General features: G+C 36.3%; 1 protein-coding gene across 1 annotated transcript in view; it reads right to left on the reverse strand.

Moving 5' to 3' along the window:
• Window positions 1-24,527, reverse strand: part of WDR72 (WD repeat domain 72) — a 192,082-nt gene that overhangs the window by 149,182 nt on the left and 18,373 nt on the right. The window contains exons 9-12 of the mRNA XM_007461914.1: window positions 19,488-19,629; window positions 18,614-18,859; window positions 16,144-16,364; window positions 13,447-13,642 (exon numbers count right to left, since the gene is read on the reverse strand). Of these exons, the coding sequence (XP_007461976.1) occupies window positions 13,447-13,642; window positions 16,144-16,364; window positions 18,614-18,859; window positions 19,488-19,629 (805 nt within the window). The remainder of the gene's footprint in view (window positions 1-13,446; window positions 13,643-16,143; window positions 16,365-18,613; window positions 18,860-19,487; window positions 19,630-24,527) is intronic.

Here is a 24,527-nt window from a genome sequence, read left to right on the forward strand (position 1 = left end):
GTATTGCTAATACTGCTGTGAAATGTTCCCTACATTCAAAATGGAAAGAAATACTTGATTTCATTTAGGGTTTAAAAAACCCTCTAAAGTCCCCCATTATACCTCCCAGGTTGTTATATCAATAATGAAAATAATGAACTAATAATTGGATAATGCCTTATTAAACACTTTCACAAACCAAAATAAATATAAGCATGTCTCTGTATAGATTAATATGTAAAAGGAAAAAACACTAAAATTATAATATGCTAACCATTAATGATTATCAACAAATTTTAGAATTCTACTGCTTTTAAAAATGTTTCCTTTATACCATCTGTATTTCTGCGTTTTCTTATTTTTATTGAGGTGAAACAGACATAACATAAAATGAACCATTTCAAAGTGTACAATTCAGTGGCATTTAGTGCATTTACAATGTTGTGCAACCACCAACTCTCTCTAGTTTCACATTTTTTTCATCACCCCTGAAGGACAATCCGATACCCATTAAGCAATCATTCCCCATCTCCTGATAACCACTAATCTACTTTCTACCTCTATGGATTTGCTTATTCTTGATATATCATATAAAAAGAATCACAAAATATAAGATCTTTTGTGACTGGCTTCTTTCACTTAGCATAATGTTTCTGAGGTGCATCCAAATTGTACCTTGTATCAGTTCCTCATTTGGATAGAATGATAATTTCATTGTATACACCATAATTTGCTTATCCCTTCGTCCACTGATGAACATTTGGGTTGTTTCCACCCTTGGGCTATTATAAACAGTGCTGGTACAAACATTCACGTACAAGTTTCTGCGTAGATATATGTTCTTATTTCTCTGGGTCTATACCTAGAAGTGAAATTGCTGGTTCATATGGTATTTCTGGTTAAATTCTGAGGAATTGCCAAACTGTTTCCTACAGTGGCTGCACCACTTCATATTCCCACTGGCAATCTATAAGGGTTCCTATGTCTCTGCCTCCTTGGCAAATTTGTTATTTTCCATTTTTTTATTATAAATGTGAATGTGATGTGGTATTTCATTGTGATTTTGATTTCCATTTATCTGATGGCTAACATGTTGATAATCTTTTCATGTGCTTGTTGGCCGTTTGCATATCTTATTTGAAGGATTATCTATTCAAGTCTTTGTCCTTTTAAAAATTGGCTTGTTTGTCTTTTTGTTGTGTTGTAAGGGTTCTTTATACATTCTGGATATTAAACATTTATGAGATATATAATTTGCAAATAAGTTTTTCCATTCTGTAGGCTGTCTTTCCACATTCTTCATAATGTCCTTTGATGGGCAAAAGTTGTTAATTTTTATGGAGTCCCATTTATTTTTCTTTTGTTGCTCTGGTTTCTTTTCTATTAGCACAACCATGTGAGATATATATATATATATATATATATATATATATATATATTTAGTTAGTTATATATATGTATGTGGATAGATAGATAGAAATAGATATATAGATATTTATGTATATAAATATATGTGTAATATACACACACATATATGTGGTTAATTAATAAAATAAAGCCAGCATTCTCACACATACTAACTTCTCACATCTCTTCTGCAGCATTGTATTAAGTATCATCACCATCACCATGAGGAAACTAAGGCTTTGATCAATTTAGTGATTTGCCAAAAAGTGCACAAATTAACAGTGGCACAATTTTCTGTCGCTAAATATTGGGCAGGAACATTAGTTTGATACATTAGGAGTGAATAATGAGTCATATGGAATGATTTATGTTTACAGAAGCTAAATATTTTAAAATTTTTTTCCCAGAAGAGGTTTTATGTCTTATCCAAACTTTTTCCAAATTCTTTTTTAGTAGCCATAGATTAAATTATTTTGCATTTTTATTGAAGTATAGTTGATGTACAATATTATATAAGTTACAGGTGTACAGTATAGTGACTCACAATTTTTAAAGGTTATACTTCATTTATAGTTATTATAAAATGTTGGCTGTAGTCCCTGTGTTGAACAATACATCGTTTAGTTTATTTTACATATAATAGTTTTTACCTCATACTCCTCAACCCCTATGTTGCCCCTCTCCCCTTCTGTCTCCCCACTGGTAACCACTAGTTTTGTTTGTTATATCTATGAGTCTGTTTCTTTATTGTTATATTCACTAGTTTGTTGTATTTTTTAGATTCAACATATAAGTCGTATCATACAATATTTCTTTCTCTAACTTATTTCACTTAGCATAATATCCTCTAAATCCATGTTTTTGCAAATAGCAAAATTTCATTCTTTTTTATAGCTGAGTAGTATTCCATTTTGTACATATTGATATATACCACATCTTCTTTATCCATTCAACTGTTAATGGACACTTAGGTTGCATGGCAACTGTAAATAATGCTGCTATGAACTTCGAGGTGCATGTATCTTTTCGAATTAGTGTTTTTGTTTATTCAGATATATACCCAGGATTGGAATGGCTGGGTCACATAGTAGTTATATTTTTAGTCTTTTGAGAAACCTCCTCACTGTTTTCCACAGTGGCTGTACCAATTTACATTCCCACCAACAGTGGACGAGGGTTGCCTTTTCTCCACATCCTCACCAACATTTGTTATTTGTGTTCTTTTTAATGATAGCCAATCTGACAGGCGATATCTCATTGTGGTTTTGATTTGCATTTTCCCTGATGAATAGCAATGTTGAGCATCTTTTCATGTGCTTATTGGCCATCTGCACGTCCTCTTTGGAAAAATGTTTATTTTTTAATCAGGTTGTTTTTTTGATGTTGAGTTGTATGAGCTGTTTGTATATGTTGGACATTAACCCCCTTTTCAGTCATATCATTTGCAAATATTTTTTTCCCATTCAGTAGGCTGTCTTTTTGTTTTGTTGATGGTTTCCTTTGCTATAAAAGCTTTTAAGTTTAATTAGGTTCCATTTGTTTATTTTTGCTCTTATTTCCTTTGCTTTAGGAGACAGATCCAAAAACTATTGCTATGAATTATGTCAGAGTTCTGCCTATGTTTCCTTCTAGCATTTTATGGTTTCCAGTCTTACATTTAGGTCTTTAATCCATTTTGAGTTTACTTTTGTATATGATATTAGAGAATTTCCTAATTTCATTCTTTCAAAGGTAGCTGTCCAGTTTCCCCAGTGCCGCTTATCAAAGAGACTCTTTTCTCCACTGTATAGTCTTGCCTCCTCTGTCATAGATTAATTGACCATAAATGTGTGGGTTTATCTCTGGGCTTCCTATCCTGTTCCATTGATCTATATTTCCATTTTTCATGCCAATACCATACTGTTTTGATTACTGTAGCTTTGTAGTATAGTCTGAAGTCAGGGCACATGATTCCTCCAGCTCTGTTCTTCTTTCTCAAGATTGTTTTGGCTACTTGGGATCTTTTGTGTTTCCATACAAATTTTAAGATTATTTGTTCTAGTTCTGTCCAAAATGCCATTGGTGTTTTGATAGGGATCACATTGAATCTGTAGACTGTCTTGGGTAGTATGGCCATTTTAACAATATCAGTTCTTCCAATCCATAAATAAGGTATATCTTCTCACCTGTTTGTGTCACCTTTAATTTCTTTCGTCAGTGTCTTATCGTTTTCCAAGTACAGATCTTTTACCTCCCTAGGTAGGTTTATTCCTAGGTATCTTATTCTTTTTGATGTGATGGTAATTGGGATTGTTTCCTTAATTTCTCTTTCTGGCAGTTCATTGTTAGTGTATAGAATGCAACAGATTTCTGTACATTAATTTTGAATCCTGCAACTTTACTGAATTCATTGATGAGCTCTAGTAGTTTTCTGGTGGCATCTTTAGGATTTTATATGTATAGTATTGTGTCACCTGCAAATAGTGACAGTTTTGCATATTCCTTTCCAATTAGGATTCCTTTTATTTCTTTTTCTTCTCTGATTGTTATGGTTAGGACTTCCAATACTATGTTGAATAAAAGTGGTGAGAGTGGACATCCTTGCCTTGTTCCTGATCTTAGAGGGAATGCTTTCAGCTTTTCACTGTTGAGTATGATGTTAGCTGTGAGTTTGTCATATATGGGCTTTATTATGTTGAGGTATGTTCCCTCTATGCCAACTTTCTGGAGAGTTTTTATTATAAATCGGTGTTGAATTTTGTCAAAAGCTTTTTCTCCATCTATTGAGATGATCATATGGTTTTTAGTCTTCTATTTGTTAATGTGGTATATCCAATTGACTGATTTGCAGATATTGAAAAATCCTTGCAACCCTGGGATAAATCCCACTTGATCATGGTGTATGATCCTTTTAATGTATTGTTGGATTTGCTTTGCTAACATTTTGTTGAGGATTTTTGCATGTATGTTCATCAGTAATATGTAATTTTCCTTTTTGAGATATCTTTGTCTGGTTTTGGTATCAGGGTGATGCGGGCCTCATAGAATGAGTTTGGGGGTGTTCCTTCCTCTGCAATTTTTTGGAATACTTTCAGAAGGATAGGTGTTAACACTTCTTTAAATGTTTGGTAGAATTCACCTATAAAGCTGGTGCTGGACTTTTGTTTGTTGGTATTTTTTAAATTACTGATTAAATTCCATTACTTGTAATTGGTCTGTTCAAATTTTCCATTTCTTCTTGGTTCAGTCCTGGGAGATTGTACCTTTCTAAGAATCTGTCCATTTTTTCTAGGTTGTTCATTTTATTGGCATACAGTTTTTCTTAGTAGTCTCTTATAATCTTTTGTATTTCTGTAGTGTTGGTTTTAACTTCTCCTTTTTAATTTCTGATTTTATTGATTTTGGCCCTTTCCCTTTTTTCTTAAGATTCTTGCAAAAAGTTTATCAATTTTGTTTACCTTTTCAGAGAATCAGCTTTTAGCTTCATTTATCTTTTCTATTTTTTTTTTAGTCTCTATTTTATTTATTTCTGCTCTGATCTCTATGATTTCTTTCCTTCTACTAACTTTGAGTTTTGTTTGTTCTTTCTCTACTTCCTTTAGGTGTAAGTTTAAGTTGTTTATTTGAGATTTTTCTTGTTACCTGAGGTAAGCTTGTATGGCTATACTACTACCTCTTACAACTGCTTTTGCTGCATCCTATAGGTTTTGGATCAACATGTTTTCATTTTCATTTGTCTCTAGGTACTTTTTACTTCCTCTCTGATATCTTCAGTGATTCATTGGTTGTTTAGTAGCATATTGTTTACAAAAGCTAAATATTTTTAAAATTTTTAATTAAATTCAACAAATATTTGTTAATTTCTTCCCATGTGTTAGGTGTTATGCTCACTTCTGGGAATAGAACAGTGAACATGACAGACACAGTTCTTGCCCTTATGGTGTTTTAGGCTACTGAAGTATGAAATTTTAAGTATGAAATTATAAGTACATTGTGCTATGGGAACTAGTAACAAAACTCTCCACTGCACTAACTTGCCCTCATCCCTGCCTTCAGCTGAGAGCTTTGAATACTTGTCAGTACATTTGGGCACTTTAGCATAATTCATATACCACATTCTTATACGTTGCCCTATATTTTTTCAAATTGTTTCAAAGGGATAAACTTTCCATGATTTTATTGGAAGGCCATATGTGATAATTCTAGTATACCTCAGAGTGGTATGCCTTTCATCAGAATAAGAAATAACTGTTGAGCTCAACTAGAGTGGGGACAGGAGGTAAAGAGGGAGAAACAGTGAAATTTTCAGTATAAACTGGTATGGTAATATATGAAGGACTTATATAAGTAATAGTTAATGTTTATTCAGTGCTAATTGCCATTAAGAGATGGTGATTCTTTGAGGAGTTAAAAGTTGACTGGGGATAATAAAGATTGGAAAGAGTAGAACAAGATTCAAACCCAGCAGTACGAATCTCAGGGCTCATGGTCATAACCGCCCTGGATGCTAATTTCTACTCAAGACATTGAACTTTGACAATTGTGCAACTATTCAGTAGCTAAACTGCAGACAAAGCTCATATACACAAGTACGTACAATAAAAACTTGCATGCACGTGCACACAATACTACGTGAATCAAAATCTCAAATTATAGTGTAGCTGTGATAACTAGGACCAAGGACAAAAAAATAAAGATTCAAAAAATAAGCAGTAAAACTAAAAATACACATTGAGCAATAACATCAGTAATTATAATAAAGAAAAGGTGATATAGGAAAAAAGCCCACCCTGTGCTTTAATGCATCCTATTTTTCTTTTCTAAAAACAATCATCCCAAGAGAGTTCCATCTATAATCTACCACAACAAAATAACGTGGCTTTGAGAAAATGACACACTGGAGAGACTACTGCCTGTTGGATGCTGCATACCCAAAACCTACCTTTAAAACGCATATAATGAAAGTCATACTTGGTTTGTGCTGACAAGGCAGTCGACACAACATAACTTTACCCCTATATCTACAAAGGGGTGACCTTCCTTGATGAGAAAACCAAGCAAAACTGCCGCTCAGAATGGTATAGTTGGTAACTAGTGGAATTTTAAATTTTTATTTTATATACTAGATACTATATACTAAATATACTATTGGGTTGGCCAAAACGTTTCATTCAGGTTTTTCTGTTACACCTTACAGAAAAATCCAAACTAACTTTTTGGCCAACGCAACATATACTGCAAAAGAAGAAAACCAACTAAAATTTGTGGACTGGGAAATTACTCCTCCAAGTAGTGACCTTCTGTTATATTTTGGCATGGCAAAGTAGGAATTTAGACACATGATTCTATTCTGTTAGGGAAAATATGACTACATATATCTGGGAGACTGTGCCTTGCATATATCTATATAGACCTAACCCTAAACAATTAAAGGAAACTCAGATCTATAGTAGATTAAACACTGGAGTTTTCTAAAAATATGGCCTATTAGCTATTAGTTGACAAACTTCATTTCTCTCTCTTAATATTTTTAGTTTTTAAATTTTCTTTTTTTCTTGTACTTTGAAACCACGGAAGAACAAATGCTTCATTTACATGGTATCATAGTAGATTGAATAATTTTATAGCTAACTGCTACTCATTTCACTAAGAAAAAGAAATTAAGAGAGAGGAAATTTAACACCTGTGGTGAAAATAACTCCAAAATGTATTATCTTCTCCCTTACTTCCTTAATTTCATATTCATAGGCTTTGTTCCAATGGTCTGTTTATAAGATGGTTGTTTTAAAACTCAGAATGTGTTTTCCCACAGAAACCATGTCATAAACAGAGGCTGGATCCTCAGGCCACACTGCAGCAGTAAAGCTTCCTGCTCAAGGTCACACAGCTCACATTACCTGAGCAGACACAAGAAGACATGAACAAAAATAGATTCACATGGACTCTCAGTTCTACCCACTCATTGGCCTTGAACTCCAGGCCCCAAGCCACTTCTGAGATTTTCTTAGGTCTAGAATCCACCTTGGATATAATGCCTTTAAATATTCTTCCTGAAGCTAGTGCTGGGAAAGAGAAAGCCCAGCTCCCCAGCAGGAGCCACAGGAAGGAGACTGGCAGCTGCCCATAACATATCTAAGAGCTTCCTGAACAAGGGAAACAATCTCAGGATTTATTTTTCTGGGTGACCGTCTTCCCCTGAGTACAGGAAAGACTGCCCTGAGCAGTGACACATAGTTTTGCCTATCCTCCCTTCCCGTCAGCTGTTGCTTCTGCTACCAGAATGCCTGCCACTAACAGTCTCCCCACTTACAATTTGTTGTTTCTAATCTGTCATCTGAGAAATCTGATGACTAGGGCTGTTAGAACTGCATGTAAATTGAGAGCCAGGTGCCGAGAGATAGCCAGAGACCCTCTCCTTCAGGGGAGCAATGGCGGGGTGGGGGGGTTCCTGGTAGTCATTTCTTTTCTTCTCAGAGTTTTTCTTATGTAATTCCCTGCTTGACAGTCTCAAAAAGCTGACCTCCATCTGCAGAAGGTGCTCCTGTTGTACGGTACAGTGAAGAACACACCAGAATGAAAGAGAGACACACATTCCAGTGCAAGTGCCCAACACTCAGCCAGGGGACCTTCGGATTCAAAAAATCTCTGTGCTCCATTTCCTCCTTTGCAAAATGGGTATAACCATAGAGAGTCAGTGAAGTATAATGAATTAAAATTACAAACTGCTTTAGAATGAGGTGTCAAAATAGTGATCTTTAAAAAGAATGACCATCAGGCTTCCCTGGTGGTGTAGTGGTTAAAAATCCACCTGCCAATGCAGGGGACACAGGTTCAATCCCTGGTCTGGGAAGATCCCACATGCCGCGGAGCAACTAAGCCCATGCACCACAACTACTGAGCCTGTGCTCTAGAGCCCACGGGCCACAACTACTGAGCCCACATGCCACAACTACTGAAGCCCACGTGCCTAGAGCCCGTGCTCCACAACAAAGAGAAGCCACTGCAATGAGAAGCCCGTGCACCTCAACAAAGAGTAGCCCCCACTTGCCACAACTAGAGAAAGCCCGCACGCAGCAACAAAGACCCAACACAGCCAAAAATAAAATAAATAAAGAGAAAAAAAAAACTACCATCATTCTTAGGAGTCTATAAACCACTGCTGCAAGGCAAATCCAGCCTGTTTTCTGCTTTTGTAAATAAAGTTTTATTGGAACAAAGCCTCACCCACTCCTTTATGTATTGTCAATGGCTTCTGTGCTACATATAAGGGCAGAGTTCAGTAGCTGCAAAAGAGATCATATGGACCACAAAGCTGAAAATATTTACTCTCCAACCCTTTACAGAAAAAGTTTTTTTGACCTATCTTATCAATAAATGTTTTATTTTCAAGCATCTAAGCCTTCATTTTTCCCACAAAAAAAATCAGTTGTTTAATATAGCATATTTCACAACACAGGCCATAAGCTTAACAGAAGACTTTCAATAATAATATCATTTATATTTAATAACACACAAGAAATTCATTATACAAGTTTTCTGCTATGTAAATCCATTGCTGTGAACAGAAAAGTCCTCAGAATTAATTTAAATTCAATTCTCAAAAGAAAAATGAACTAAGAGCAGAGATTTATTTCTGGTATGCATTTTAGGGGAAAAAATCAGTATTACATTATCTCTATTGTGTCTCATAGCAATGAGGGTGACAAAACTGCCCAGAGTTGTCAGTGTCAAATACACTGTGGGAGCTCAAATATTAATCAAAATGACATCTCCAATTTTTTCCCTTCCTAATCAGGCCTAAACATCATGGGACATCTGCTAAATCAATAAGCAAAACTAGATGCCCTCATCACTCCCAACCTGGCAGCACTGCACTTTTAGCCAGAAGACAAGGGGCCCCACTGCTGCATAAATACTCCTCTGCTTTGACTGTTTGCTTCTCCCATGAGATGAGCATGCCCACCTATGATCCCAAACTTTACCCTGGTACATTTCTGGCTATGCCACCTGTCACTGAAAAGATACACCTCAGACAATTTCAAGGTAAGATAGGCATGGGGGTATGTGGCTCTAGAATATGCTTGTGCATTCTACCAAAGAGAATAAATAAATGAATAAATACATCTCATGAATAAAGTGAGAATAGGTTGTTGTAAAGTGTTTGTGAAAAACTAAAGTCTCATATCCCATCTTCCACACCTGGAGGAAGGTGGCACAGGGACTGACCTATACCCCACCCCCCAGCCTTCTGCCAAGGTGGGCTTTTGGTACAGTTGAGAATTAATTACCTTTGGCTTTAATCCCCTTCCCCTGCCTTTTATTTCTAGGTCTCTTGCGCCCAAATCCTTATCCCGCTGACACCTCCTATTTCTCTCTCTAGGAGCTCTGGAGTTGCTCTAGTGCTGAAAGATCTGATAAATGCCTGAGTGTCAATATATTCTCCTCCATGTATTTAGAGGAGGCAGAGGGCTGGAAAAATGGAGCAGAGGATAGGTCCGTTCACACATGGAACCAAGTTTGAACCTTTTAGCAAAGCTAAAAGGAAAAAAAGAAGAAAAATTGGCTGGCATAGAAAATACACAGACTTCTACACAAGGAAGTGAGATATACGCCTGTGAATTCCAGAAACCCTAAGGGAGACTTGGAAGAGAAAGCTAAGGGTCTCTCTACAGTTGGGCAGCCACGTTCTAAGAGCCACTGCAACCGGCCAATGGTAAGATGGACTCATTTGTACTCAGTCTACTGAAGTCCAAGAAAACTTGGGTTGGTTCATTTATTCATGTGCCAGGCATGTCAGTGAACAAGCATATTCTATACCCTCATAGACCTCTTTTCCGCCTAATTGTTTTGGTCTTAGCCAGCATTTTTTCTCCTAACTTTATGAAACTCTAAATGGAAAGTCTTCCTGATCCTGGATTTTCCCACCTTTACAGAAAAAGGATAAAAAAGATATCAAGTACAGCAAACATAATGGAAGGATCTTAGCCAGATGAAATACAGCTTGAGAAAGAAAAAGTAGTTCATTAAATTTTAAACAAAATTGGAATTGCTGAGGTTAAAGGCAATTCAAAACAAAGCCAATACCAGACACAGACTAAAAGGAACAACACAGACTTACTCAAAAGGAATGAGTGTGGTAAGGAGTTCAGTTGTCAGCCATCTCCGGGGTGTCATGGGGCTCAAATGAGATTATCAAGGGGAGGATGCTTTGAAAAAGTGAAGAGGCACATCACAAATGTGAAGGCAATGATACATTGGTAACATTTTCACCAATAATAAGCTTAACTTGAGTTATGGTTGTTTATAAACTATTACTGTAGATCACCAAGAGACAAACAGCCTCATAGCTTCATTTGGAATAAATATCCTATAAGCTAACTGGGCACTAAACATGTGCATATCATTTTATATGGCCATTTTAAAACAAGCTTTTTTTTTTATAGGAAACAATATATATATATAACCAACTATAGGAGATTCCTGAGTTTAAGTATGGTGTGTCCATAATGGCCAATATGGCAATTATTGTCCATTTGACAACCCACTCCATCCTTCCAATACCCTTCTGTGTCCTGTTCTATGCCCCTGGCTCATGCCTAGAACTGAATATCCTTCTGACTTCCAGTTGGATTAAACTAATGAAGATGGTGACTGCAGAAGGAGAGAGAAGAGAATTTCTTCCAACTCTCTCTTTGTATCAGTATTGCATTTCTGGTGGGAGCTGTTTCTCTTCCATGATCCCGGGGAGTATCGACTCCTCTTTGGCTTCAGCTTAACTGGGTTCCAGTACCACTATTTTCTTGTCTTTCACTTCAGCCCTAGAGGTGGTAAGAGTTTCCTGATACTGCTACTGTCTGGGTGATGGCCTCACTATCCACTCCTTGTCTGTTCCTTAATCCCTATCCACATCCCTATAAAGTGTCCTTTCCTTAAAGTCTCTTCACTTAACCCAGCTGGGCTGACTTCAATTTCTAGCCAGGACTGTGACTGAAATATAATATAGACATCTATTTATCGACATAGAAAGATGTCTGACAGAAAGTAGATCAAAATATAAATAGCAGCTATCTTTAGGCAATGGGATAGGATTATTTGATTTTTTTTATGTTTCTCTGTATTTTTCAACTGTTCTACATTTGGTTATACATCTTGGGAGCATAAAAAGAAATAATACAATTAAAATACGACGTGGGAATAAATATGGTTTCAAGAAGTACTAGTGGTTTGGCTTCCCTTCTTTACTGCCCGCCCCATCAGGAACAGACAAATTTAAAGTTGCATAGCCTGAAAGGTGTCCTGGTGGGGCAATGGAACCATAAACACTTATGAGTGCCCAGATTTTTTTTATTCTTGCTAGACTCCATTTTCTAGGAAAAAATATGTTTGATTAGCAAGTATTTACAATTTCACAATTAAAGACAATGCAGTTGCACTATATTTAAAATGGATAACCAACAGGGATGTACTGTGTAGCACAGGGAACTCTGCTCAATATTCTGTAACAATCTAATTGGGAAAAGAATTTGAAAAAGAATAGATACATGTATATGTATAACTGAATCACTCTGTTGTACACCTGAAACTAACACAATGTTGTTAATCAACTATATGCCAATATAAAATAAAAAGTTAAAATAAATAAATAAATACACACACGCTATCATAACCATTAAAAAATGCAGTTGCACACATTTATAAGTGTATGTGTTTTACAGATTCATATTTCACTAGCACAAATCAAGATTTTGCTGCATTTTTAAATAATATTAATAATAGTAACTCTTACTAAAGACTTGGCATCTACAGGCTCTTTTTACAAGAACTGTAGGTATTTGTTAATTTAATCCTAATAGGAAGACAAGTATTATTACTCCTATTTCATAGGTGAGCAAATTGACAAGCAGTGAAGCCAAGTTATTTGTCCAAGATCATACAGTTTTTGCTTGCAGGTCCTGGAGGCAAGTCCAGGCATTAGAACCTATTTGATCCATTATACTCAATCATCACTCAGGTTGATAGATTACCTAAGAATTCTCAACTCTCCTAATCTTGTGAATATGTGCAAAGAACAACAGGGAAGGAGGCCTCATATTGGTTTACCACTTACTAGTGTGTAACCTAGCACACTTACAAATCAGAGCAACAAATTCCTCATCCATGCAATGGGGTATAATACCTCTTCTACCTACCCTAGAAGTTGTGATAATCTAATGGGAAATAAGCATGAAAGCCCATCAAAGCTGTAAAGCAAAGCACAAATGTAAGGTGGTATTATCTTGCATCCTCCGTGTACCATCGTCCTTAATACATGAAAGTCAAATGTAAAGAAAATAGCAATTATTTTGGCGAAGTATGGCTCTAAACTATTATAAACTATCCAGTCTGTTCACAACACCCAGCATAAACCCACCACTGATTAATCAATATAAATCATGCAATGGTTTCACTAAAATGTACTCTCCAGGGCACTCCCGTGACTCACATTCATTCATTACCTCGCTTTATTTGATTTGTTCCCAGCATTGGCCTGAAATGTGCTACTCTCAATCTTAAGTTATATAGTAAAACTTTTTTAAAAACTTAAAACTATACATTCTCTATGCTCTGACATCAAAAGTTCAATGGGACCACTCAGTTATCAGTTTCCCTGACTCAACATTTTGGAGTTTTGTAATTAATTATATTCCATTATTACTGATCAACAATAGCTCAAAATGTTGCTGAGATGGTGAGTATGCTGAAGAAAGCAGAATTCAATGACTGAGACTAGTAGTAGGACACTAAATTTCTCTCTTGTTAATAATTAAAGTAGATAACTTATGTTTTTATTTATAGCTTCCAGAAATATCCGGCTCGTTCCTGCGCACTGCTCTGTCAGGTAATCATCAGTGGGTTAGGTTCTGACTTGGGCCATTGTGTTTATTTTCCATACACAACTTCAAACGAAGCCATTAAATGCAGCCCAACCAAAGGTAAAAGCAAGTGAGGGCATCACCGTGTCTTTTCTGGAACTCTCCACCCAGCCAAATGCTTTGATGCATAAAGATATAAAGGATGAAAAGGGGTAAAATTTCAATTTACCTGTCTCAATTTCCCAGATGTATACAGAGTCATCTGCACATCCAACAATTAGAAAGTTCTCGACGGGATGCCATTTTATCATCTTCACAGGGAAAAGGTGCTTTCGGGCGCTCAGGAGGCACCTCCTCCCCTCAAGGTGAAGGACAGCCACGGAATGGTCACTGCACACACAGCAAATTACCTGATGACTTCGTAGCTATGAAAAAAGAATGGCATTCTTCGTAAGCTAATAGTCAAATGCTTTCTTTAAAATTAAATCAGATTTCCCCCCCTAGTAACATAAGTTTTTGTTAAAATCCCATTTACAAAATGACAGCTCTGCTTTCTCTAGCACCTCTCCACGTAACACTGCACAGGGGAGCTTTACAAACCAAGTAGATTTTAAATTCAAAGACCTATTAGGAAGGTCAAAAGACACAAGTAAAGAGGAGAATTCCAGGCCAGATCTACTTATAAGATAAATGAAGGACTTGGTCATCACTCAACAGATTCAGGCAGCGAGGCAGACATCGGAAATAATGCAGAATAAAATAAACCCCAGAACTAATTTGTTGCCACAAAAAGAAGCTATTTGTAGACACAAGCTTAGGCCCAAGGGTATCATGAGCTGATATCTTCCACTTAGAGCCTCAAAATGTGATTTGGTGCTGTTCCCAGAACTATACAGATTCTAATCCAAACAGGAAACTCAGTGTAGACACAATCTAAAAGAGGTAAGCATTAGATAGTTCCAACTGAATGTACAGCTTCAAAGACAGAGGGACCAAAAATAGTCTCACAGGACAAAGATTCTTAAGATACTTTCAAGAATGTCAGCATGTGGTTACCTTCAGCGTAGTTTAGGACAAAGACTATTCTTGCTGGGTGCTGCTGAGGCTCATCTAGGAGAGGTTTACAGGGCAGCTTTGTGCCTCACCACTAGGTCCATGCACTGATCAGCCCATCAGTGGGTATGGCTGGGGTGTGGTGAGAAGGGGCAGTGGGTAGTTCCTCTGCTACTGTTTTCTTTTCTAACCATCTTGCTATGTCGATGCTCCTACTTTGACTAAGGCACCTGGCCAGACTTTCGTCTGCTATGTTAAAAGCATCAGCTAGGGTTCCTGAAGAATCTCCCAGTGCCCATCACTGACCTCTCTCTGTGGGGCATTGGAGAACTTGTTATTTTTCCTAATACTTGTAAAGGAGACTACAGATATTCTGAGTGGGGGAGGGGGGATCACAAAATGGCAGGTGTGATATATGGGGAGCCTGGACTTGTAGAATGGGGCACAGATGGCATTGCCCTCCAACTGATACCTCTTGGAGAACCTTCCTGACCCCCAGTTTCTAGAATAGACAGCCCAGTGTACTTCAGGAAACTCACACACACCTACAACACAAGAGAACACATATAACACGTGAACACAGATCCTACGGCCAGGAGTAGACGTATACTAGAGACCCACACTAGGCCAATCAGATTCTCTTTTCTAGGCGTTTGAAATTGTAAAGCTAAAAGAAATCATAGGAAGAGGCAAGAGAATGGAGCAATCACAGAAAAGCAGACCATTTTGGAGCAGTGGATTCAAAGAGTAACCTTGGTTTCTGAATTTAAGTTCCACTGTAGGTCCTTGCTCTAGTGCTTTGTCTTGGATGCCTAGGGATTGCCCCTTGTGCCATTTCAATAAACTCCCTTTTTATTTGACTTTGAATGTGTCCTGATCCTTGGAGTTAAATCATCTATGACTGAGGCAGAAGTAAAAGGGGTCAGGAGTGGAACTGACTTGGACTATGGTCCTGGGGCTGAGAGAAAACAATTTTTTTTTGAAAAAGGGAGAACTTCAGGAATAAAAGATATATCGAGGTATCCCAAATCACCACATAGGGTTTTTTTTGGGGGGGGGGAGGGGTCACTTAACTTTGTTTTACTGTTTTGGTTAATCATTTCTGTTCCTGAAATACTGCTTTCATTTTTTCTTACTACAAAAATACAGTGCAAGTTTTCTCTGATTTTACTTTGGAACTGATTTTTCATAACATTACTATGGAGAAATAATTTTTACAAGTCAATCAACTAGCTTATAAACTCAGAAAACTCAAAACTTGGCTGTTCATATTTTATCAAAGGTATCAGCTTTATGAAAGCTGAATTTAAGCTGACATTGCATGAGAAAATTATACCTGAAAGTATTTCCTTTGCTCAGCACAAGGTAGATGCTCGTAAATTTGTTAAAGCTCGTCATTTGTTAAATAAATGAAAGAGTAAACAAAAATCTATTTAAGAAAAAGAAAGTGTAACTATCATTATTATTATTAAATAGTTGAAGGCAAAGGTTAATTTTAATTTACAGTTCCTACATATTTATTTTTCCATTGAGTGTCCATTACTTTTATTTAAAAAGAAAATTCCATTAAAAATTAAGATGTAGAACTAGGAAAAAAAAAAGAATGTATAAGTACTTAAAAAGAATTAACTGACTTTTGTAAAGCCAAGAATTGATGAGACTTTTGCTTTAGAACCAAATTATCTGTATAAGCTGTAAAAATAATAAAATGCATAAAACTTAAGAAAGGAATTCATAAAAATCATCCAGTTATATTATGGTTTTTTCTTTTCTGTGGAAATACGGGTTATTTTTCCTTACATTTTTTACACATTCTGAAATGTTATATGTAAACTTAAATTTGTGTTATGTTTCACTCTTTATCTTAACTTACTTTGAAATTCTCTGGTGACATCAAAAGACTCGTTACTAAACCAGCTTGCAAAAAGAATTTATGCAAAATTTCTTCAGTAAAGATATCCCACAAGATGACCCATGAGTCCTGGTCCCCAGACACCAGCCAACTTTGGTCTAATTTTGAAGAGAGACCATGTGGATAAAGCAAGGAAGTAACACTGTGGTGATGGCCTTTGAGAACTTTCTGAGGAAGGGAACCTGGAAAACAACCAAACAGCAAATAATAAAAAAGTTATTTTTGTTCAAGAAATAGTCCAGAGATTTTCTTTTATAAATTTTTAATGTAAGGAAACTACATATAATTAAAGGTAGGCAGTTGACTAAGAAAATTAATGAACAACCCTTGGATTCTCTCAAAAGGCAAGTGCCTCATTATAAGCCAGGTCGTGCTTTTGATGGAGCACTAAATCTGGTTGTTCAAAGTCTGTTAATTCTTGAGGATGTTAGCAAGTTACCAATTCCAGTGCCATGAAATAGCAAACTCTGTTCTAAAAGAGTGAACAATTTATACATTTTGCCTCTATAAAAATAATCTCAGAGCACTACTGCTGTCCTTTAAAACAGCATGACCAAGTCTAGTATAAAAGAAAAGCAAAGTTTCACGGAATATTTTTGCTTTAAAAGATATTACAGATTACCTAGTTCCACCATTTTGTTTTACAGATAAAAGTATCTGAGGCTCAGAGAGGTTAAGTGGCTTGAATCCAAGTGTGAAGAAACACAGCATAATATTTAAGAGCACAGCTTTGCTGTTAAACAAATCTGGCTTTGTTTTTCTTGGTCTATCACTTACTAGATGTGTCACTGTGGACAACTTGCCTTTTCCCTCTAAGCCACAGGTACTGCATCTGAAAAAGTGGGATAATAACAGCACTTACTTCACACAAGACTACTGTGTGGAATAAATAAAATAATGTCCATAATTTCTTAGCACTGGCACTTGGTAGGAACCTAGGTGTTTCATACCATAGCTGTATTAGAACACAGGCTTACTGATACCCAGTTTCCACATTGCTTCTTCCTTCATTATTAGCTAAACCTAAAAAAATTGGAGAGGACCACAGACCACAAACTCTCTTTATTCACATTGAAAATGAGTCCCAAAGAATCATTATTACTTCTTTTCTGTCAGGTACCTTCTCGCTTTATATCCACTAGCACACCAAGATGAATATTAATTCAGATGCTGAAGATCAAATGTAGGTTTCTGCTTGTTTTCAGGATAAGATAAATCAGCCTAGATAAAATATGCTAAGGTCTTAAGCTTTTTTACTAACTTGTAACAGCAGCCATTGAGATGTAAAGTGATGCATTACCTCTCCTTGATTTATTGCTACTCACTCCTCTATTTCAGTCAATCACTGAATCACTGAAAAGTTAGAACATTTAGTAAGTAGCCAAAGTAAGCTGAGAACAGCAATAGGCAATTTAACAAGTTTTTTTTTTTTTTTTTTTTAATTGATATTTGGTCTGTCAGGACCTTGTAGTCTAGTAGGGTCCATACAATGAAAAGTGGTATACAAATTTACCTACACAGCCCCAAATCTCAATCACCTCCTATATTTCTTTCCTTTACATAAGACAACTTATTGCATAATGGTCTTTATTTAAGAGATTTTCGCTGTTGCAGTGCACAAAGATATATAAGAACACATTTACATTTCATTACCAATAAAAATAAAACAGGAAGATACCACTTTCTCCTGATTGGCAAATATTAAAAAATTGAATAGCACAGTAAGTTGGCTAAGGCTGGGGGGAAAAGGCATTCTCATACATCTGCGTTAGTGGACACACATGTATATTGATGTACTTTGGAGAACATTTTAAGATATATTTTCAAAATTAAAAATACACATAAAGGTTGATCTAGTAATTCTACCCCTGGAAATTAATACTATACATATACCTACATATATGTGCAAAGATAGTTAATTCTGCATTGTCTATAGTAGCCAAAGACGAGAAAAAACTTGAACACCCATAATAGGAGATTTTTAAAATTAGAATTCAATCATTATTAATCATTTAAAATTAAGTCATAAAGAATGTGCTCCAAAATATTTTATTAAGGACATTTTAGTAAAGTGTGTAGAATGTGGTTCTATTTTTATAATATAATTAAAAGAATGTATACTTCTCTTTTGTTATATGCTTATATATGCATAGGAAATTTCAAAAAGTGTATAAAAAAACTTATTAGCACTTGCCTTTGATGATCTTCCTGGAAGATCAAAGAAGGAGAGAAATGTATTTCTCATTGTATAACTTTCTGTTTGACTTTTAAAAAAAACCTATATGTGCGTTTTACTTTAACATTAAAACATGCACAAATTTATTAGCAAATAACTGCAATTTTCTTAAGCTTCAGCAGTCTTCTTAGTATAGCTTATTAAAGTTGAAGTTTAGGTAAATTAAATAAATAGGGTCAAATAAAATTCAATGACCTTTTAGTAAAGAACCGCCTTCTAGGAGTCCTGCTTTGGCAGCATTCAAAGCCTGTGTAATGAAAATTGTCCCATCTTCACAGCCACATATTAGTTTATCAAGACTTGGAACATACTCTGATGAAGTGACAACTGCAATTCCATTCTCATCTCTAAACCCAGAGAAGTAGTCAATAATACTTTGTGACATGGTATGATGCTTATCAAAATTATCTTGAAGGGTCCAGGTGGTAGTTATTGGTATCTCTAAAAGGAAAACACACAAAAAGGGAAAATCTGGTTTATAAATTCATCATAGATCTAGAAAATATTATCAAGGCACCATACTTTGGGGAACATGGAGACTCTTTTGCCATCCTAACCGTATGTTATAGGCAGAAAAGTTCTTCTGCCATCCATTGCTTTCACTCCAAATGCTATTTTATTGATTCTTTCTCCCTCAAGGAGCCTCGGAAGAACAGAAGTGTATTAGTGCATTCATTTTAGACTTAAGTCAACTGAAAAGAATGGAGAAACTCTTTCGAATAGAGAAATTGGTTGAAAAGGGGTACAGGATATGGACATGACAAATTCAAAAATATGAATATGGTCTATCAGTCTATCCTATATTCATATTGTCAACATTCATTTCAAGTTAATAAAACATCATTCATGTTAAGTTTATGTTAATTTGAATTACACTTGTTGCATTGTTGTATAAGATCTATAAGCATCATGTTTATACCTACTTTTATGTTAGCATCTAATGCATAGTGGTACATGAGAACTTTTTCTTGTTTATTGACTCATATTACTCAACTTAAAAAAAAACACACTGAGTTAATTATAAAGTAGTTCTCAGAAGACATGTGATTAGAAATAGAAATTGTCTTACCTTTAGGAGAACCATCAAACTTGGATACAGGAACATCAGGGATGTGCCACAAAGTAATTCTTCCTGAGACTTCTCCAGAGAAAAGTACCTTATAAAAAGGCTCTTTCCTTTCGTTCATGTAGCCCATAACAAAGGGAAGGCTCTGATCCAAATAAAAAAGTTAGCATTTATGTAGAAAAAATACCTTTAAAAAAATCTATGTAATGGCAGCCACTGTTTTAAAGTGAAGGAACAAGACTTCATAGATGAACTAAATTATTACCATTTATTTCCCACTGTTTAAAAAATTTCAAGTAAATTAAGTGAAATAGTCCTCTTACTCAAAACAAAAAAGTTTTCATGAAATAAGAAGCAAAGTCATCACCTAGATTTCAGAGAGTAAATAAGAATAGCTAACATTTATTGAACATGTTCAGTGTATGTATTACATATACTGTTAGGGTCTTTGCATGTATTCAGCTAAGTAGTCCTCACAATAATCCTGTGAAGTTGGTACTATCATTGTCTTCATTTTACAGATGAATAATCTGAGAGGGAAGAGGTTAATTTATTTAAGGTGATTATAGATGGCAGTGGGCTTTTGAGTCCAGTAATTCTGACTCAAGAGCCCACGTCCTGATGACAGTGCTGTACTGTCCACTGAGGAGGTCTGATTTCTTTATGATCCCTTCAGTTCCAATTGTCAGTTAAAATAGCAACAACTAATATTTGTGTGGTAATTTTGTGGTATTATTATGCTTTCTACTTTCTTTTGACCATTTTTCAGATTTAACATACTTGATTTCAAACTTCCCAAATGGCCACAAAGAAAAATGAATTCATAACTTATATAGATAGATAGATCGATAGATAGATAGATAGATAGATACTAGTAAAAATAAATGTATGTTATAATTAACATAAATATATTTATATATATAAAGATATAGTTTTGTTGTGGCACAGTATGCATATGCATATTGGGTACCAGAGCTCTTAAAGATACACTTTCACTAGTGAATGGGTCCAGAATCTCCCTAGTATCTCAGTGCAGTGTAGAGGTTCTTTGGGCAGACCTGTATACAGAGATTACACACAAGGGATCAAAATGATTAAGTGATTAGAAAAACAAAAATAAAACCCTCTTTTGATATACAAATAAAAGGCACCCTGAAAAGAAAGCCAACTGCTGGTGCTAGAATTAAAGAAGCCTAAGAAAGTGATAGTTTCTAGTCAGAAGACACATGTTTGAAGGTCCAGACTTAGTTATTTTAGTGGAAATATTCTATAATGTATCTCTAGAGAATATTAAGGGCCCAAGTATTGCTACATTTAATCCTTACAACAAAGCTACATAGTAAATAAACATTATTATTATTTCTGTTATAGAGATAAGGAAACTAAGACGAGAGGAGAATAAGAAACTAATTCAAGACCAAGATATGTAATCCTCTATAGTCCCAAGAAATGAGAGCATTGAAGAAAAACAGTTCCAGTGAAGTGAGTTCTCTGAATAATTTTTTTTTTAAAGATTCAGAAGGTACTTTGGGGTCTTATACTTCTCAAGGCCACCATTTTTGTAGGTGTTAGAAATGATACAATAAAACTTGGTTAGATTGGCTTCTCAAACTCTCTCAACCTTTGGGAACCTTAAAATTGAGTAGTCCAGCTCTCTCATGATTTTGATATGAGGATGATGCTCCAGAGAGGCTGGGTGGTTACTGAAGTTGGTTGCAGCACATCTCCTCCCTCCCAGCAAAGCCCCTACAGCCCATGCTCCCCATACGCTGTTACTCCCTCTACGCTCACTTCTGTACTACCATTCCTCACTTGCTCACACCCACTCCTTGACACCTCAATCCTCCTCCGTTCCAGTAGTTTCCTCTCTAGTTCACATGAAAACTCCCTCAAAGCCCCTTATCATGTGATTCTGATTTTTCATCACAGTACCCAGTACCCATCACAAGAAGTACCCATCCTCCAAGAGGTATTAAAATAGTCATTAACAGTGAATTAAGTTTCATTAGGTCCCATTTGTTTACTTTTTTAAAATTTCTATTTCTCTAGGGTATGGGTCAAAAAGGATCTTGCTGTGATTTATGTCATAGAATGCTCTGCCTATGTTTTCCTCTAAGAGTTTTATAGTGTCTGGTCTTACATTTAGGTCTTTAATCCATTTTAGGTTTATTTTTGTGTATGGTGTTAGGGAGTGTTCTAATTTCATTCTTTTACATGTAGCTGTCCAGTTTTCCCTGCACCACTTATTGAAGAGGCTGTCTTTTCTCCATTGTATATCCTTGCCTCCTTTGACATAGATTAGTGGACCATAGGTGCATGGGTTTATCTCTGGACTTTCTCTCCTGTTCCATTGATCTGTATTTCTGTTTTTGTGCCAGTACCATACTGTCTTGATTACTGTAGCTTTGTAGTACAGTCTGAAGTCAGGGAGCCTGATTCTTCCAGCTCTGTTTTTCTTTCTCAAGACCTAATGAAACTTAAAAGCTTTTGCACAGCAAAGGAAGCCATAAGAGGAAAAGACAAACCTCAGAATGGGAGAAAATATTTGCAAATGAAGAAACTGACAAAGGATTAATCTCCAAAATATATAAGCAGCTCATGCAGCTCAATATCAAAAAAACAAACAACCCAATCCAAAAATGGGCAGAAGACCTACATAGACATTTCTCCAAAGAAGATATACAGATTTCCAACAAACACATGAAAGGATACTCAACATCACTAATCATTAAAGAAATGCAAATCAAAACTACAATGAGGTATCACCTCACACTGGTCAGAATGGCCATCATCAAAAAATTTACAAACAATAAATGCTGGAGGAGGTGTGGAGAAAAGGGAACCCTCTTGCACTGTTGGTGGGAATGTAAATTGATACAGCCACTATGGAGAACAGTATGGAGGTTCCTTAAAAAACTAAAAATAGAACTACCATATGACCCAGCAATCCCACTACTGGGCAAATATCCTGAGAAAACCATAATTTAAAAAGACACATGCACCCCAGTGTTCATAGCACTATTTACAATAGCCAGGACATAGAAGCAACCTAAGTGTCCATTGACAGATGAATGGATAAAGAAGATGTGGCACATCTATACAATGGAATATTACTCAGCCATAAAAAGAAACGAAATTGAGTTTTTTATAGTGAGGTGGATGGACCTAGAGTCTGTCATACATAGTGAAGTAAGTCAGAAAGAGAAAAACAAATACTGTATGCTAACACATATATATGAAATCTAAAAAAAAAAAAGGTTGTGATGAACCTAGGGGCAGGACAGGAATAAAGATGCAGATGTAGAGAATGGACTTGAGGACACGGGGAGGGGGAAGGATATGCTGGGACGAAGTGAGAGAGTAGCATTGACATATATTGTCAATATATATATTGACATATATACACTACCAAATGTAAAATAGATAACTAGTGGGAAGCAGCTGCATATAGCACAGGGAGATCAGCTCAGTGCTTTGTGACCACCTAGAGGGGTGGGATAGGGAGGGTGGGAGGGAGATGCAAGAGGGAGGGGATATGGGGATATATGTATATGTATAGCTGATTCACTTTGTGATCAGCAGAAACTAACACACCATTGTAAGGCAACTGTACTCCAATAAAGATGTTAAAGAAAAAAAGACTAAAAAAAAAAAAAACAGTGAATTATCTTGTGGTAAATGCCTGGATTCAAATCCTGGTTTTAGCACATACTAACTCTATTAAAAGAGCCAATTACTTGATTTAGGCAATTTACTTAACCTCTCTATATCTCATTTTCTCTAACTGTGAAAGAAGGCTAATAAATAAAAGCACCTACTATATGGGATTACTGTCAGGATTAATGATTTGATAAAGGTAAGGTGCTTAGTATGGTTCCAGGCATTTGGGACATACTCAATAAGCAGTAACCATTCTTATTATCCATTCTCAAAACAAATGAGAAACTCACTCGAAAGTCCATTCCCAGACTCTGGGGCCAAACTGCCTACGTTCAAATCCTGGGAATTAACCTTCCTGAACATCAGTTTCAAAATGCTGTCATGGTGGAAACTCATGTAAATAAGGCAGTGCGTATGTTTAACGATAATAAGGACTGAAAAAAAAAAGTTACCCATCATCATCGTCATTGTCATTACTCTTAGATCATGCATCCAAATTCCTTATCTTCAATCCTCAGGCTGTTTCTATCCCATCTACTCCCACCTCAACACTGCAATCTTACTCCACAGCTAAGACCCTGGGAAGCCCAGTTCCTCGCCTCAGCAGCCAGGACCCCTACCACAAGTTTCAGCGATCATCAGCTATGATTTCAAGCTAGGGAGACTTTCCTAAAGCTGTTGGAATGAAGGAGGAGTCCCCATTTTTGCTACTACAGCTCCATCAGCAGGTAAGTTCCTGGCATCACATGAGAACATGTTACTGTCACACACTGGGATTTAATTCTATGGCATCCCTCCAAAAAACATGTTTACAGAGCATAATTCTCTTAAGTTCATTGTATCTATCAAACTCACCTCCCTACACCATGAAAATGCCTTCATTACCTTGTAACTGCATGAAACAGTAAGAAGTCTTACATTTAGTGAATATTGGTGATATTTTGAATAGGGAGAACAAGGTCTAAATTTAGTTTCTTGGCCGGATAAAGGGCAAGCAAAGGTCTACGGATGAGTAGACCAGCTTCTTTTTGTTTCAGATTATTCTATTCATTTTCACTGGCTTCCAAGTACTTCCCACTTTTAAGATACAGAAACAACTGTGGTTGTCTAAACAAGAATTATACATCGACAGAAGACTCACAAATCTATGCCTTCACCTTTTTTTTTTTTTTTTGTGGTACGCGGGCCTCTCACTGTTGTGGCCTCTCCCGTTGCGGAGCACAGGCTCCGGACGCGCAGGCTCAGCGGCCATGGCTCACGGGCCCAGCCGCTCCGCGGCATGTGGGATCTTCCCAGACCGGGGCACGAACCCGTGTCCCTTGCATCAGCAGGCGGACTCTCAACCACCGCACCACCAGGGAAGCCCTGCCTTCACCGTTTGAG

Source organism: Lipotes vexillifer, unplaced genomic scaffold, assembly GCF_000442215.2.
Source record: "Lipotes vexillifer unplaced genomic scaffold, Lipotes_vexillifer_v1.1 scaffold283, whole genome shotgun sequence".
Taxonomy (NCBI): Eukaryota; Metazoa; Chordata; class Mammalia; order Artiodactyla; family Lipotidae; genus Lipotes; species Lipotes vexillifer.